At 38.9% G+C, this 16,662-nt stretch overlaps 1 protein-coding gene across 1 annotated transcript; it reads right to left on the reverse strand.

Annotated features, from left to right (window-relative positions):
- Positions 1-2,535: 2,535 nt before the first annotated feature.
- LOC145484905 (stromelysin-3-like) lies at positions 2,536-6,159 on the reverse strand. The gene is made up of 3 exons (XM_081463524.1): positions 5,104-6,159; positions 4,421-4,700; positions 2,536-3,633 (listed from the first exon to the last, which is right to left on the reverse strand). The coding sequence occupies exons 1-3, from the start codon at positions 5,654-5,656 to the stop codon at positions 3,240-3,242; spliced, it is 1,227 nt and encodes a 408-aa protein (XP_081319650.1). The 5' UTR covers positions 5,657-6,159; the 3' UTR covers positions 2,536-3,239.
- Positions 6,160-16,662: the final 10,503 nt, after the last annotated feature.

Genomic DNA, 16,662 nt, shown 5'->3' on the forward strand with positions numbered 1-16,662 from the left:
TTGTAAAACGAAACGGTTGAGAAACTTGTGACATTCTACGGCAGCCTTGCCACTAGCAATTTCGCATAAAGTTTATTTTTATTGTGTAAATAACGTTATCTTATTTATCTTTCGTTCTGTTGTTTAGATATCAACCTTAAAACCCCAAAGGAGGTGCCACTGCATTTGGTCTGGGGTATACAGTCCCTACTTTTCCTAATAAGAGTTTTTGGGGTTAACGTGTCCGGCATGCAGACTGCCTGCACGCCTTGAATTCCTGTGGTCGCTGAGTCATATTGAGAAAGCTGTATTCCTGATTTCAGCATCGATTTTCTCGGAAAATGTTCGAAGAATGAAGCTCAAATTCGGCGAAGAGATAGAGAAAAATCTCATCAATCAACAACCGTCGCCATCCAGGTGAGATTTTCAGTATTTTGGCGTTAATTCCAGTTTGAAGTGAAGGAGGTCCGGTTGGCGGCCGCCAAGTTGCAAGCCTTGTCTCCCTCTTTTGTCTTACCGGTCTGCGGCCAAAAGAAATTTCGTAAAAAGACCCTTCAGACGGTCCAGGAAGGCGAAAAAACACCACACGAGTCGATTAACGTTTCATTTAACTTTATTGGGATATTCAGACCGAGATGTAATTTAGATATGCAATTTTCAGAGCTTTATTCATAACCCTCATGGATTCTGTTCGTTTCATATAAACAACTATTAACCACGAACACATAGCGTGGTCTGCCTGCGTTTATAGCAGACCAGTCGGCACGGCTGGATTTGAAAATGTTGGAATCTCTTGTTTCAGTTCTGCCATCTGATTGGTTTTCATTGTCTGGGTTTCATTGTTCAGTTTCAGTAAACGTACTGAAAGCATATGAGAAAATTAAGACGGATTCCGCTCAAAGTTCGAGCAACAAGTGAAAAAATTATTTACTAAAAATCTACTCATAGCAAGGTAACTTTTGGAATACTATTTGAAACAACTCAGTTTAGTTAATTTCTCTAAGTGACCCCGTGATTAATTTCTCGAGCATTCTCAACAAAGTTAAAGCCAAACCTCGTAAGAATGTGTTCTCGAGTTTTTTAACTAACGCGAAACGTCTGTTTTAGTTGAAATATGGATAACTTCAAGTTCAATTTTCCCTCGCGGGGTCATCTTGAGAGCTTTAGTCTCGATAAGTTCTTCTTTACTGTGTTCCAGATATTACCGTAATAATAATAATAATAATAATAATAATAATAACAACAATAATGATAATGATAATAATAATGTAATAATAAAAACTTTATTTAAGTGTCAAATGTTATGAGGTTTTCTTGGTAACTTAATTTTTGCCGTTATTGCTCGAATGTTCTGCGGAAATCATCTTAAATATTAATATCTTGTTCGAACAACGCGACGCTTTTATCAGGAGTTATACACGAGTAGAAACAATGAAGCGATCTAATCTTTTTTTAAAAGATCTTGTTAATTCCAAAAACTTTCGGAAGAAAAAAAAGATGTCATGTAGCTTCATGTGAAGGTAAAATCACTTTAGAAGAATGTGCTTTGCTTTTAGAAAGTTCTCAAAATACCAAAAACCCTGGGAACAATGGAATTCCCGTCGAATTCTACAAATAATTCTGGCCATTAATTAGTGAACTTTTATTCGATGTACAAACGAATGCTTCGAAAACGGCGAAATGTCATGCTCGTAAAAACAAGCAGTCATTGCACGTATTGAAAAGAGAGGAAAAGACCAATCTTTTGTGGACAACAGGTGAGCAATCTTCGCCTTACAAACGTGGACGCAAAAATTAAGTCTGTAGCTAATAGCCACTAGAATTAAAAAATGTCCTGCCGAACATTATCCATCACAATCAAACTGGTTTTATAGAAGATCGTTATATCGGTGACTGGCTCTCGTGCACTAACTCAGCTTAAACTCTTTTCAGGCTGCTTGACGATTTTAAGAAACTTTCAGTTTAATTTAATCTCACTAAAACTGAAGGAATGTGGATTGGATCTTTAAGAGAAAATAAAACAAAACCCTTTGGTATCAATGAGCAAATGAACCAATTAAAGCCCTAGGGGTTTATGACTCTTACGATCGAAAATTACTCACACGAAAAAAATTTCATAGAAAAACTAGACAATGTAAATGTTTGGTCTGCAAGAGGTCTCTCACTCTCTATGGGAAGGTAACAATAATAAAATCTCTGATCGTCCAGAAATTTGTTCATGTATCGTCATTATTAACTACCCCCAAGGGAGTTATCCAAGAACTGAACCGATTGATTTTTAAATTTCTATGGAAACGAGTAGAAAAGTCACACTTTTGTCAGCAATAAATGATTATGAAAAGAGTGGACTGAAAATGATTGATTTAGAAACAATGGTTAAATCCTTACGACTGGCCTGGCTAAAAAGAATCCTCGGCGAAAATGACGGCATATGGAAAAATTACATACATCAAGTTCTAAAACGTTTTGGCGGTCCTTTCTTATTTCATTGCAATTATAACTAAAGGATTTCACAATCTCTTCTCAATTTTATACCGAGCTACTTCAATGGCGGGCAGATTTTAGAGACCCGTTTTCTACAGAGAAACTGTGGCACAATATAATATGGAATAACAAAGAAATTTGTATAGGTAAGAAACAATATTCTACAAAACACTATTTTTTCAGTTCGGTATCAGCCATGTAACTGATCTTCGATTTTATTTAAATATTACAGCGGCCACTATCCATTTCCCCGGGGAGAGCGGTTTAACAGGGGTTGAACTGTAACAATTTTGCCTCGATGTGTACAAAATGTGTGGTCGACTGTTCCAGTAGTATAAGACTATTAAATACAATTATGGCAATTTCTGTTATGAAAAAGGATGACGCAGCCCCATGGAAAGCAGAAAATTGAACGACCCACCCCCTACCAAGGGCTCAAAAACTGATGACCCACCCCCTCTCTCCCCCGGTCCACCCTCCTAGCCCAATGCTTAGTGACTAGTTCCTAAGTACAGTGAGAGGCACTGTCAGGAATTTAGGGAGTGGTTGATGAGATGGACATTTTCCTCACAGCGCAAAACGGTATTTTTTTAATTCTTATTTATCTCACAGTATCATACACAGTTGTTATAAATATATCGCACACTGTACCAAAGCTTGAAAAAAGCCTTCACAATTTGTAAAGTTAGGTTCGTCTCTTGACAGCTGGAACACGGCCGGCCGTTGTACAGTTCTCGCATAAACGCAAGCTAGCTCACTATTTACGACCCGCGCCTTCAGTGTTCTCCGAGATTCTTTACAGGGCAGCCTAGCCAATTGCTAGCAAACATTTTTGGGAAACCTTTCTTTACTCCCATTTTACCCTTGTGTTTTAAAGAGTAGTATTCACCGCCTTTTAGAATCATCACTCTTCCTCTCTTCCACTGAAAGGTAGCGTCGACGTCATTTGGGAGCCCCTTCCAGAATGAACTTATTGTCTGTGGATATCCCTGATCAACTGATGCTGTGGACCAGTTGTATCGCCAGAATTTATCACCCTTGAAGAAGTAGGCGTGGTCATCTCTTGGAAGTTCCAAGGCTGCGTCCATGCTTTGAAGTTCAATTGGTAGACTGAGGTTTGTGATGTCAAGTGAACCTTCCAATGCAGCTGTATTATTGAAAATCCAGTATCTAAGGCAGAAGATTATATTAAGCTGTTAAAAAATCATGTTTCTTGGACGGTTAGGAGGGCAAAACAGTTTAGTTTCGCAGTAAGTGACGGGGAACTTGTATGTTCCGTTGGTAAATCAGAAAATTCCACTCAACAACTAATGAAGGCAATTAATGCGCAGATACAAAACCGTTACAACATGAAAGTACAGTACAGTGTCTATCTGCGCGACATCAACAAAGCAAGCAGTATGTTAGCTTCGAAATTAAATCAGTTGAGTGACAGCTTTCCTACTGATACGTGAAAAATAATTTTCTTTTTTGCCCTTTTCTTGGTTCATCAGTGTTAGGTACATCAGAGGTATTTCGAAAAATGCTTTTATCAATCAGCTCAAGCCTTAGGACTGCAGGGGCGGCTTTACGGGGGAAGGGTGGAGTGGCTGGCTAGCCACCCCCTCTTGGAGAAGCAAAAAATCAGAAAATTGAAAAAGATTCTGAATATTATGACAAAATTAAAGGGCAAGTACTTATGGAAAGTTACCTCATTGTACGTTTTCCTTTGTGCTTTTGCTAGTGTTTCTGGTGGAAAAGTTTTCAATTAGGTTCAAATTTTCAACTTGCAACATTTTGTGGGTACGCCCTATTGATTCTGCAACCCCAAGGTATTAGCCACCCCACCCTTCTCTCCCCGTGAAAAATCCTGGATATGATGTGCCCCTCGACAGAAATCATTTCCCAAGTCTTGCTCATTAGACCAACGCAAATCGCTTACGTACTGTTCAAGCAATGCATAACTTATTTTACATACTTTGATCCTTTGAAGAAGTAGGTCTTTCCGTTTTCGCGACGTGTTAGTGCTGCATCGATGTTATCTTCCAGCCCCACCCATTTCTCTCTAATCTTCAAAACGTTTGAGACAAGCCCTGACCTTTGAAGCTGCCAAAAGTAGGCACCACTGAAGACATACGTGTTGTCATTCTTGGTCCTTACTGCGGTATCTATCTTCTGCAAAGAACAGATGTGTGGTGCGGACTCAGATAAGACGGCTGGCGACGTCGGGATTGTCGCAGTAGGATCGGTCTTAGAACCTGGCAGAGGAACAGAAGAGAGAATTAGCCATGTTCTAAACATTCAAGGGACATGGTACGAATATTTAAAATTGATTAATTTAAAACTGAGCCTGGTAGCCAAAAAAGCATCTAAAAGTTAGTAAGTTTACCAAATGTACCAGTGTTTTTGGTTCAAACACAAAGAGGTAATACACTTTTCAAAAGTTGTGATTAAGAGAGCTCTGTATGGTTTGGAGGAACAAGTGCACAAAAAGTAAATAAATAAATAAATAAATAAAAAGATATATATAAGAAATACATACAAAGCTTTTTTCATCAGAGCTTTTCAAAAGTGTATCACATCTTTGTGTTTGAACCAAAAACACTGACAAACCATACAGAGCTCTCCTTTTGTATTACGTCACAGTGTATGCAAACTTACCGTAAAGATGTTGTATGCCATTTCTATCGTCACTGCTCAGCCGTAATTTCGGCCTGTATCCCTTATAATACGGGAACATGACTGAGTTAGGATGATTATATGAATGTTCAAGACCGAGACTGTGCCCCAGTTCATGCACGGCCAGCCAAAGAAAATCCACACCACGCCCGCCATTAATGGAAAAGGTTTCATCGTCATCAAAATGCATATCACCAGCGAGTCCCCTGTTGTTTGACGGGTAGAAAGAATGCGCTAACTGCTTTCCAGGCCCGTCTGTTGGGTGGTTGTCACCATGGAAACCAGAGACGAACTTGACGTTTAAGTCAGCTTTGACGCCCGGTGTTGTGACTCGAGTGAAGGTCAACTGGCTAACGTTGGACCACATCTGCAGTGCTTTCTCTGTCGTGTTAGCGATATCTTCTCTGCTTAAGTCCGATGAAAAGCTTTGAATTTTGTAAGTCAAGTCCTGTAATGTAATGAGACAAGATGTGAGTGATCCAGGCATGTTTTCGTTCTCTGAGTGGGACGAGGTACCAAGTTTAGATGAAGCCATGTATATAACTTGTTATACCAGTAGTATCTATAGTTAAGGTGGCCGAACACAATTTCCGCGCACGCTCTTGCTAATGCGGTTCAGCGCGCGCGAAAGGTCAAGTTACAAATAAACAAACATGGCGTCGATACAGCGATCATTTTATTTGCTTAATGCTAGGCTATCTGTGCTGATTTTTTCTTAATAAGTGACACAGAGTGTTGAAGGTTTTAGTCTTTTTTCAGAAAGGTATGTGAGATAACGTAACGATTCAAAGTACCCCACAATTCTCAGATTCTTATTGGTTACTGAAAGGCAACGGCACATACGTCAGCTAAACTGCCCAAAAAAAAAGGTCTGTGTTGTAAACTTGTGTGTCTTCAATTTTGGCGACCAAAGGATCTAGGATTTCAGAACAAATGGCTAATGAAACACAGGTATCAAAACCTGTGTTCATTAAACGTATTCCGAGCGAGCCACCCTCTTATTTCGTGCTTATTCAAGGTACATGGTGGTCGATCAAGGTCTGCTTAGGGCAAATTGCAAGCGGAATCTTTTCAGAGTGACTAGAAGCAAAGAGCACATGGTAAAACGTTCTGAATGAACCCATCATCTTCTTTTCTTGCCAAATTGTCAGGGTTTATCAGAAAGTACAGAAGTATACATCGACAGAAAGTTAATCTTCAAATGATCTCTTTGAAATATTTAATGTAATATATTACTTGGAGATTGGTGATTTTAATTAGTATTCTATTCAACAACGCTCACACTCATGCTCAGTGATATTAAGGAGTGGAGAAAATATTGTTCAGAGGGCTAAGCCAAGCTGGTAGCTTGGCTTAGGGGAGGTACCAAAATTGCGACCCACGCGAATCCGGGTGGGTGGGTGGGCCGTCCGCCAGCTCATGCGCTGAAAACTGAGCTAGAATGTGGAGTTGTTTGACGGGTTTCTAGTATTTATTGCATTCCAGGCGCGCAATCTTAAGTAATCCAATTGTTTAATCATGAATAGGAGGTTATGTAAGAGTAATTCCACTTTGCATATCATCATGAGTGTTTAAAATAGATATACTCTTAACATTAAATTGTTCAAGAATTATCGGATATTAAGTAATATTACGTACCTTTGAATGCCAAAACGTGCCTTCCAGTGCGAATCTTTTAGTTCTTTTTCCGGTATGAAAATCTTTCATCCCACATCGCCTTTGGTTTATTATCTTAACAGCCTCTTCATCTGTTATTTTTCCTGTCACGGGAAGACCAGCAACGTTTTGTAGTTTTCGAATTGCTTGTTCGATTTCTTGTTCACCTTCCATCGAAGGCTGAGTTATTTCTTGATCCCATGAAGCTCGCCAATGAGGGAAGACCTTTGTAGCCGGTTTTAAGTAACCATAACGTCTCAGATATTTCTGTGTGAAGAGCAAAAATTAAGGAAAAGGATTAATTATGTTATTGCGGAATATTGTCAGATGCTGAGCTACACCACTTGCAAATAAATTTCGGACAAAAAAAGTGTTCGAACTGAAATAAAACCGTCCGAACCTTTTAACCGTCCGAAATATTCACAGTACTGTATAAAACATTTAAGTAACCCTATAGCTCTAAGTTTCCTTAATGGAACGAGTTCTTGGTGACACAATGCAATTTGTGCTATTTTCGTACACAATTTTTGCTATTTTCACGTCAATGTATCTGTAAAACCTTGAGGCTGCAGTAAAACTGTCATTTTCACAGTTGTTGTTTCGGTCTTATTCGCGTTTTGTAGGCGTAAACTTACTTAAGCTGTGTTTCAGCAAAGTGTCCGAATTTTTGTCCCAAATTTGTCAGAAATGTGTCCGAAAATTAAACTCCGAAGTAAAACGTCCGAAATTTTTTGCAAATAATTAAGGTAGTCAACGAAGTTCATTGTGAATGGTGCCAAATCAGTGTTCAACCTGTGCATGTCTACTTAAACATCATTTCGAGTGAATGAAAAAAGATTCCCATACCAAATATATTTTTACTGCAGCTTGGTTATAAACAATTAGTGGATGAGGTTTATTTGATATCCAGAATAATCAAGGTTGGGGTTATTAGCCGAAGCCGAAGGCTGAGGCTCAACCCTTACCGAGACCTTGATTACTCTGGATATCACAAAAACTGAATCTAATGATTGTTTTATTATACATTGAACAAGAAACAAAATGGGAGTCATGTTTTTGCTTCCTCACTGACGACACGCAACACAAAGCGCGCGAACTTGGCATGATTACCCATGCACCGCGGTCATACATGACCTTGACATGCATGATATTGTATAATCTGCAGCTAGATAACGTCAAAGGCGCTGATTTCGAAAATTCACCGTACGCTTTCGGCCAATCAGAAAAGAGATAGCGAGTTCAATGTATAATAATTCTATTTAACTCCGCATGAAAAGTCAACAACCATGTTTTGGATTGATAAACAAACTGATGAGTGGAATATTCCCTTTTGAAAGAAGTATACTTTGAATTAAGCATTTATAATCGATCTGTTTGATGTTGAAAAAACGTCCTTTAAGCTTGATTCTTGAAAAACAGCCTTTCAAAGTGGCCGATTACTACATCATCCGCGATTGTAAATGGTCTTGCAGCAACTGAGAACACAACTCCTTCACTGAAATTCAACCTACCTCCAACAAGGGGTTCAACTTGGCGTTGTTCACTGGCTTTCCCATAATGAATTCGACATTCGTTGAAAGAACTATTGTAAAAATAAGACAGATTTTCTGAGGGAAGCCTAACATCTTGTAAAATTTGTTCGTTATTTCTCACGACTAATCTCTTTAAGGCGCCTCAGGTCTGATGGCAGGAGAAAGGATGCAGTCAAAAGCCTTGTGGACGGTGCTGCTTTACCCGTAAAGAGCGAAGACCTCTAGTCCTCATAAGTTTAAGTGGAGCTGTTTCACTACCATTTATATACGTTCTGTTATTTTTAGGCGACACAAAACCTTTGAAATAGAACAAAAGAAGTCCAGGGCGTGTTTTATCTGTTATTTTTGGCACGAATTGCCTGCCTTCCTTTCAGTTGTTCTGATTGTTGTTGAGCACTGACCTCTGGCCCTTTTTATTTTATTTTTATTTTTATTGTTTTTTGTTTGTTTTGTTTTTGTTTTTGTTTTTTTTTTTTGCACGATTGTGAAAGATAAATGAAACCACAAGCTCAAGAAATCGTAACTTCCATTTAATGAGCTGGAGGCCGCTCTATATGATACATTTTTCTCTGAATTTTCAACCTTTAACTATTATTAGAACAACAGTGTTTCTCAATTCATTGTGGGGCAAGACGTGGAGGAGGGAACCTGGGAGAAAAGGGGTTGGGAACTCTACTGGTGGTGGGAGAGGGGGTGGAAAGCGGGATTCCCTAGGAGACAGGAGCCGGGACCACTACAAAAACATCTTGCAATATTCTTTAGTATTTGCCATAGAAAAAAGACAGGACTTCTGAAAAGCAAAGCACAAAAAAAGCACCAAATGTGACCGAATACTATTACGTAAGGAGCAAAAACCCGGAAATTAAAGTGTGGGAAGAGGCGGGAAATTTTCCACCCGCCCCCTGTCACCTTCCCGTGTGTTCCCCAGCTTGAATTGGTGAGAATAACATTTAGACAACGCACTTCAACGAAATTAACTCGGACAATGCGTAGGAGTTAGTTTCAAACTGAGAATTGTGCTTTCCTTCTTATTGAAGAGTAGAATGCTGACTCTTAATTGTTGTCTTGTCATACACACTGAATACAGAGTCAAAAATGGACGCTGATGCAAAGTAGCTTTAGTCAAGTACGGGTCAAGTATTTTTGAGAGAAAAAATCTACAGAATCCAAAACCGGATTCTTTTGCCTATTTAATCTCGGTTAAATCAAAATACCATTTACACAAAGAAATCTTTACCACACATTTCCTGTTTTGAAACACATTTGCGATCAAACCTTCAGTTCCGGCAGCCCGCACATTCTTAGAGCAAAACAATAAGGAAATGTTTGCTGAAGCATTTAAACGATGACACATCGGTTGTCTCTGGCCTTATGAGCCCCTCTGGCGCAGGGTGAAGGGACATCGATTGTCTAATAGGCTTTAGTAGGAGCATTAACCTAAAAGGAAGAGAGTTAAACATTTGTGGAAACCAACGACATTTCGGAAATCGGATGATATTCGAGCCATTGGACTCATTTTGGTGCGGACACCATTAACTGTCGCATCATTAGATATGTTGAACATTGTTTACCCGGAAGTGCAATTCTTTCGACTAAAGAGCGGGCAATTTCATAACAACTGACCATCGTGCCATCCATTTTTCCCTTGTGTGCTTTGCTTATCTATTTGAGGCTCATAAGTTTCCTGTCTTAGAGCCTCTTGGGCGTCGAGTGCTGGTCATGGAATAAAAGTGGACTGGACTAATGGACAGCTGGATTGACAATGATGAATGAACTGAAAGTTATTTTTGTTCGCTGTAGCAGAAAATTAATACATTTTGTCCCATGAAAATTAGCGTTTTGCCAGATGGGTTCCCCGCGTCAATTCCTCGCTTCCTTAAAATTCTGCAGGGAAAAGGGTTTTGATTTACTTCCACTCGTAGAAGCATCTCTTGCGTACATTTATATACTGCTGTCAGTTTTCATCGTCATGAGAGAACGAAATCCTTGAGGACATACCTTCAAAAAAATTCAATTTACGAGATGAGCTGAAAGTAGATTTTCAGTTTGTACGAATTCTTGATGAAGGAATTTGGGTTTTTCCGAAATTCCAGTGTAATTCCGTTCTACTTTGGTCAAAACCGAAAGCACGCCTCTTTTTTTTTTCCATTATTGCCAGCTTCCTGTTTACAATGCTCTTAAACTCATTTCATCCCTCTGGCACCAAAGAATATAAGGAGGAGCTGAATAAACATTTAAAGATAATTTCTTTGATTGTTTGTGGCATAAAATAGAATTAGAAATCTTTTCCGGGAGCATATGTCTACCCAAAAGAATTTTAATGCCACTATTATTAACTCTTGTGTGTGAACATCTTTTGAAAACCGCAACTGAGAAGAGAGATATTAAAGTGATGAATAACAATATGTAAATTTGCTGTTGTGTAAAATTAAAGAAAGATATGTCACTGTTTTGTTGTTTAATCAGTAACGAATTGAAATTTTCATTAATGTCTATTTTTATTAGCTTAGCGGAAAACATCGAAATTCCTTCACTGTAAAATGTGCTGGATCTGCTGAATGCGCTTTTGGCTGGCTTTTAATGGGATGAAAACGATTGCGAAAGGAAAATGGATCTTCGAAATGTTTCAGAGATTTGTGTATAAACTTCTTTTCAAGATAATATTTAAATGTCATATCTACTGAACTCTGTCGACGCAAAAAGACAGAGAAGAGAGGTTTGGTTCATCATAAGATCTTCGTAATTGTTCCCAGCATCTCATTTCTCTGGCAACTTAACAATGTGCAAGGCTAAATTTAAACTTTTTTTGTGGTTTGTTTTCATTGTAAGCTTGGGCAGAGCAATTTTTAAATGCAATGTTTAATTTTAGTGTATGGCGTCTAAAATTAGGTTCCTTTTTGACCACCGCATTCCTCTAAAGATAACAAACTGGCAATTGCTATTCAGTTTAACGTTATTATTTTTCCTTTCACACGGGCAAGACTTCGTTCAGCGGAAACTTTTCTCGCCATTTTCAGTTTGTACACTTGCATTCACTTTGGCCCCGTCCACACTATGCCGGAGAAATTTGAAAACACAATAATCGCTGGTCATTTTGGATGTAAGTTTGAGAGAACTTCGTGCAGGAAAATCGCATGATTATCGTGGCGTCATTGTGATCGAAAAGCTTCGCCGCGGTTTTCAAAATGTTTTCCGTCCAAACTAAAACATAACGCATAGCCAGCGTTTTCAAGTTCTTCCGATTTGAAGAACGTTTTCGAAAAGCTCCGTTTTCGGTCCGGATTAGTGTGGACGGTAGGCCTAACCGTAGAAATAAAGCTGTCAGTGATTTCAAATTTCTTCAGCTTATAGTGAGGACGCAGATCATGCAACGACGCAAGCAGAGAATCTGGTTAAGAAAGGGCGGAACTTGTGGACTAGAGACCGTTTTGCTCGTAGAGTGTTTGCCCTCTGTTACCGGGCGCATCTCAGTTTTCCTTGATTCCTTCACCAGTGCAGTGTTAGCTAACCTTAGGAGACTTGATGCGAAGGAAGAACTACAATCAGCTTGAAAAACAAACGCTATTCTTTAGTGTTCAAAAATGCGCCATATTCTCGCATTCCGATCCCGAGTCAGGCCGAATTCATCACAATTATCTCTAGTTATTTGACATTCGGGACGAAAGGTCTACAGGAACTAACCACAGGGTAAAGGAAATAGTTGATGAGTTTCGGTATTTATTTGGCGACAGATTATGGACCAATTTGTTGGTCGTCAGATGTCAGTAAATAGTATGACTGAAAACAAAAAGGGCCATCGGCGTTATTATATTAATCCCATTACAACATGCTCCGCTTTAGATCTTCACGCCCATTATATTGCTTTTGTTACTTTTACCGTTGGCCGAAACCAGCTTTTCAACACTGCCATCCCGGTTGCCTGGGCAACCTGATTGTCTAACCTCGAGTTTCAACGTTTTTCAAAAAAATAAATAAATAAATAAATAGGTATCTTCTGCTCTGTTTGTCATACTGCATTATTGAATAAAGAATTCGAATGAAATTTCGTAAAGGAATGTTGTCATCCCGCCAGAAAGGAAAACTCATTGTAACTATGTCTTCTTTGACGTCAATTTCAACGGACAACAACTGCAGAAGTTGTTCTAATCCTTATTTCAACACCAAGAGACCGGATGGTCGATCAATATCAGCTTCAGGTCTTCACTCAAAACTAGGAATGTGTTTGACGCAGGAACAATGAAATAAAAACAATTTCGGATTGACGCAATGTAGTCACTCGATCATTGGACGATGATCTGTCATCGCGAAATAGGTACATTCTGTTTTGTTCTGTTGGTATGACGCAGTGAAAAATCAGTTGAGTAATACTTACATCATCGACGTTGAATTCTGTAAATTGTTTATCTAGCAAAGAAAAGTATTCTCTTTCCAGCCAATAAAGACAACAGGCTGAAAGTCCAGCTCATAGAATTTTCTTGATCATTCGGATCTTTTTTAGGAGATACACCCTGCTCTCACAGGCAGCCCGCTCAGTATTTCTGCAGAACTGATATCATTCGCCTGATATTGGTCACCCAATGTAATTTTAAATCAGAACTGAAATTTGCGAGATTCTTTCTGTTGTAAGTATCTTACGAAGTCTACAAAGTGAAAGTTAAAAGCGAGTGGGCATTACACGTCAGTTTCATCATCAGTGACCTCTCTTTGAAACCTTGTGAATACAGGAAAAGAAAATGTGCTTCAGTCTGTTGTGTAAGAAAGCAGTAGTTGTTGATTCTGTCCGTCAGAGGTCGACTGCTAATAAACTTTGAACTAATATGGACCAAAAATAATAACTCATTTGGTTTCTCATTTCAGTGCACGTGAAGGGAATTCAGTTGTAGTGGCAATAATGGCATTTTATAGGGTGATTAAAATCAACGTGGCCTTGTGTAGGGACATGCTTGATGATCGAGAACTGTTGTTATTTCAGCCCGAAAAGGGGACAGGAATTTTGTTGCCATTACATGATGAATTTCAAAATTCACGCTATATCTCCGAGTTTCGTGAAAACACAATCACAATATACACATATCATGCCCTGATCGTCTTTCAACCCAGGCTAAAATCTCATTCCAGTTCAGTAGAAAAACTCGTTTGACTAGGCTGAAAATTTCAGCCCGATTTCTTAAACTGTAATTTTAATTTCAGCGCGGAGTGAATCTTTGTCGGCTGTAATCACCAACTTCACTTCAAGAGGTTTTGTTGTGAAAGTCGGGATGAAATCGCAGAACGGCGGAAATCAGCTCAGATGTCGCCTACATTACATGCATTACCAATAACACAGACGTTGTAAATATTGTGAAAGAATTAGTTTCAAGGTCCAGAAAATTTTGATTTTGATTACTGCATACATCACTAATATTCGTATAGCTACGAATTGTCGAGACATTTCGCCGAGGCAGTTATAGGCTTGACATAGTCAACGCCGAATTTTCGTGATTAAGCCTAAACTGATGGTGCATGACAAAGTAGGCTGTTTACTAGATACTCGTATGAGTCATAATTTATTTTTTCTGGCACATTCATTTGGCAACTTTTACCCGGCCGTGAACGGCCTCGAAAGTAATTAAACTTAATCTTGGTTCAGATGGTTCACCCACACAAAATTACTCGCTGTCAAAAGATTCGCGAAGAACCGAAAAACCTGCATCTATATTAAATTATGATATCATTTTCGGCAAATAGGATGTATCTGGAAAGAAAGGTCTGATATATTTTAATCTAAAGCTAGTCTTAACAAGAAGTGTAATCAATTCTTAAATCAGTATCGCCCCTGCACGAAACTCTTGACCTAACATTAAAGTGATGTCCTTGTTGTAATTGCGTATCGTTCGTGTAATAATCATTTTATATAACTGGGAATTGGAACTCCTTCACAATAACATGCCGTACCCTTTAAAGGTTTTCGGCTACTTTTTTGCGACAGCAGTAACCGTGATATCTTTGTATTAGCCAGCTTACTAAATTAATTAGCTCATCCAAGAAACGCCTTTATAATCGTGTAGAAGTGTTCAGTTGAACATAATCACAGGGTGCATTCTTGGGAAGTGGACAGAGAACGTATCGAGTTCTTCTCGATTCACTCCTCAGCCTTGGGTTAATCATTTTGCGAAATGTGCCACAGAAACCAACAAAAGGAAATTTTAAGGCGGTTAAGGTGTCTACCAAGAAAGGCCGATGTACGCTTCAGACTGATTCTTCTAACAACGTTCAGTGTTTCTTGAGTCAGTGGCTTCCACCTCATGAGGCTTATTTTCGTGTAGCCGTTGCTACACGACCCACGCATATTGGTATTTCGTCCTGGTTATCAGTGAAACTCAGCAAGCATAAGTTTGTACCAATATTGCCTACGTGGAATTGAGCCACCTGGTCGCAGTAGCCAATATATAAATCTGTTGACAAAATCTGTCAGATATGATAAACCCGTCTAAAGTACCTAGTACTTGAACTCCGAAGCACGAGAGGCTTACGTGTGCAAAGTCTTGAGGCGAATATTACCACACAAAAAAATTTTCAATACATAGAAAAAATGCTAGATGGCTTGAAATTAATGAGCCAGTTTCTCTGTTAATTTGAAAAACCAGGAATTCCGCATTAAGAACGTAACTGCCAAAACTTGAAAACGGTTGATCGGCCCATCAATCACTTTGGGAATGGGATTAGAAGCTCATGCTTTGTCACGGCATATCAGTAACAGATAGAATAGAATGGCAAATTTAAATCGCATTACTTCGTGGTAAACAAACAGGATTAAAACGCAACTGGATTAATGCAATTAAGGCTATCTGTGAATACAAGATAGTCCGAAGGCTCCCTCACGCTATCATGAACTGAACTGGGTGTGCCACTGTTGGAAACCAGGAGATCAAATATAATTGTTCAACTCTTTGGCAAGTTAATGAAAATCTGAAAATAAAAAATTAACTAAGCCACCATAGCAGCTTAGCGACTGTACCACTCCTTTACCAGTTGAAAACAATGTTCAAATGTTCGTGCGATTTTCATTGTAATGGTGACCAAACATGGCTAGACAAGTTTACATGATGAGGTGTCTTGCTTTTATAAGTATCGCTTTTACATTTCGTGGAGGTTTTATACCCGAACACACCCTCAAAAATGCGTAAAGATTTCTCGTAAGCAAGTTTGAAAATCTATTAAAACCGACAGCCCTACAATTTCATCTGAAGAATTCCATTCATTCTACGGAAGTTTACGCTGTATTTTCAAACTCACTTTGCCAAAACCTGTCATTTGAGAGACAAGTAGACTGTTTCCGAAATATTGGTCGCTAGGAAATGGAACTCTTTGAAAAATTAAATGGTGCAGGCCTCAAGCGTGACTGCACAGTATCACTTTCCTTTCGTGTCACTGGCCTCAGTGAAACGTGTTGAGACCTAATACTTTGAATTTACAAGAATGTTGTTCACGCCAAAAGGACATGTACATCCAGAGAACGTGACCAAGTGATTTCTAGATATCGAGTGATGCGATAATCAAGTAATTTTGTAAACCTGCGTCCCGCGTAAGGGAAAAACCAAGGTACTAAACACATCTCGACGTAAATTTGATCGGTTTTAATGAGCCAGTTATGGTTCGGTGTGGTGTTAATAAGGTAGTTGTCTTTGCCCAAAAAGATCAAGTAGAAAGGTTAATTTGTTATTTGCCTCTTACGTGGTTTCATTGTCGCGACCAGTCACCTGACAGATTTAATACGCTGTGGCTACTCTAGAGACACGTACGTTCTAATAATCTTTCCCGCCAACCTAATATCATAGGGTATCTGAAGCACATTTTTTCCTTTCCATGTTGTTGTTTTTTTTTTTATGCTCAGCTCGAAATGGAATTAAAGAGGTTGGCTCTCAAAGTAGAGGTTTATCTTGCGAAATCTATCTAACGTGCAGAACTGATCTAGCTGAAAACTTGAAGCCGACAAAAACAACAAATCCGCTCCTTTTGTTGTTGTGTTTTACTGTAGATATTTGCATTTTTGTGGCCCAGCCATTGCAAGTTGGCATATGACTGGAAAAAAGGGATAAAATATATCGTATGTTATAAGATCGATGTCATGTCACGTATTGAACTGTAAGCAGCTATTCTTTCAGACCGCGTGGAATTCTTTTGACGGCTGATTGACCATAAGACAAAAGTTTGTTCATATGTAGTTATGATTCGCATAATCAACGTCGAAATATCGAGAAGCTGCTGGGTGAAATTACAATTAAAGTGGTATCTTTTGCTGCTTTGCATTTGTAGTGAAAAGCAAATCAGGAAATGATGCAGCGATCTATTAAACAAACCAAATAGTTCCTAA

Source organism: Orbicella franksi, chromosome 4 (genome assembly GCF_964199315.1).
Source record: "Orbicella franksi chromosome 4, jaOrbFran1.1, whole genome shotgun sequence".
Lineage (NCBI taxonomy): Eukaryota > Metazoa > Cnidaria > Anthozoa > Scleractinia > Merulinidae > Orbicella > Orbicella franksi.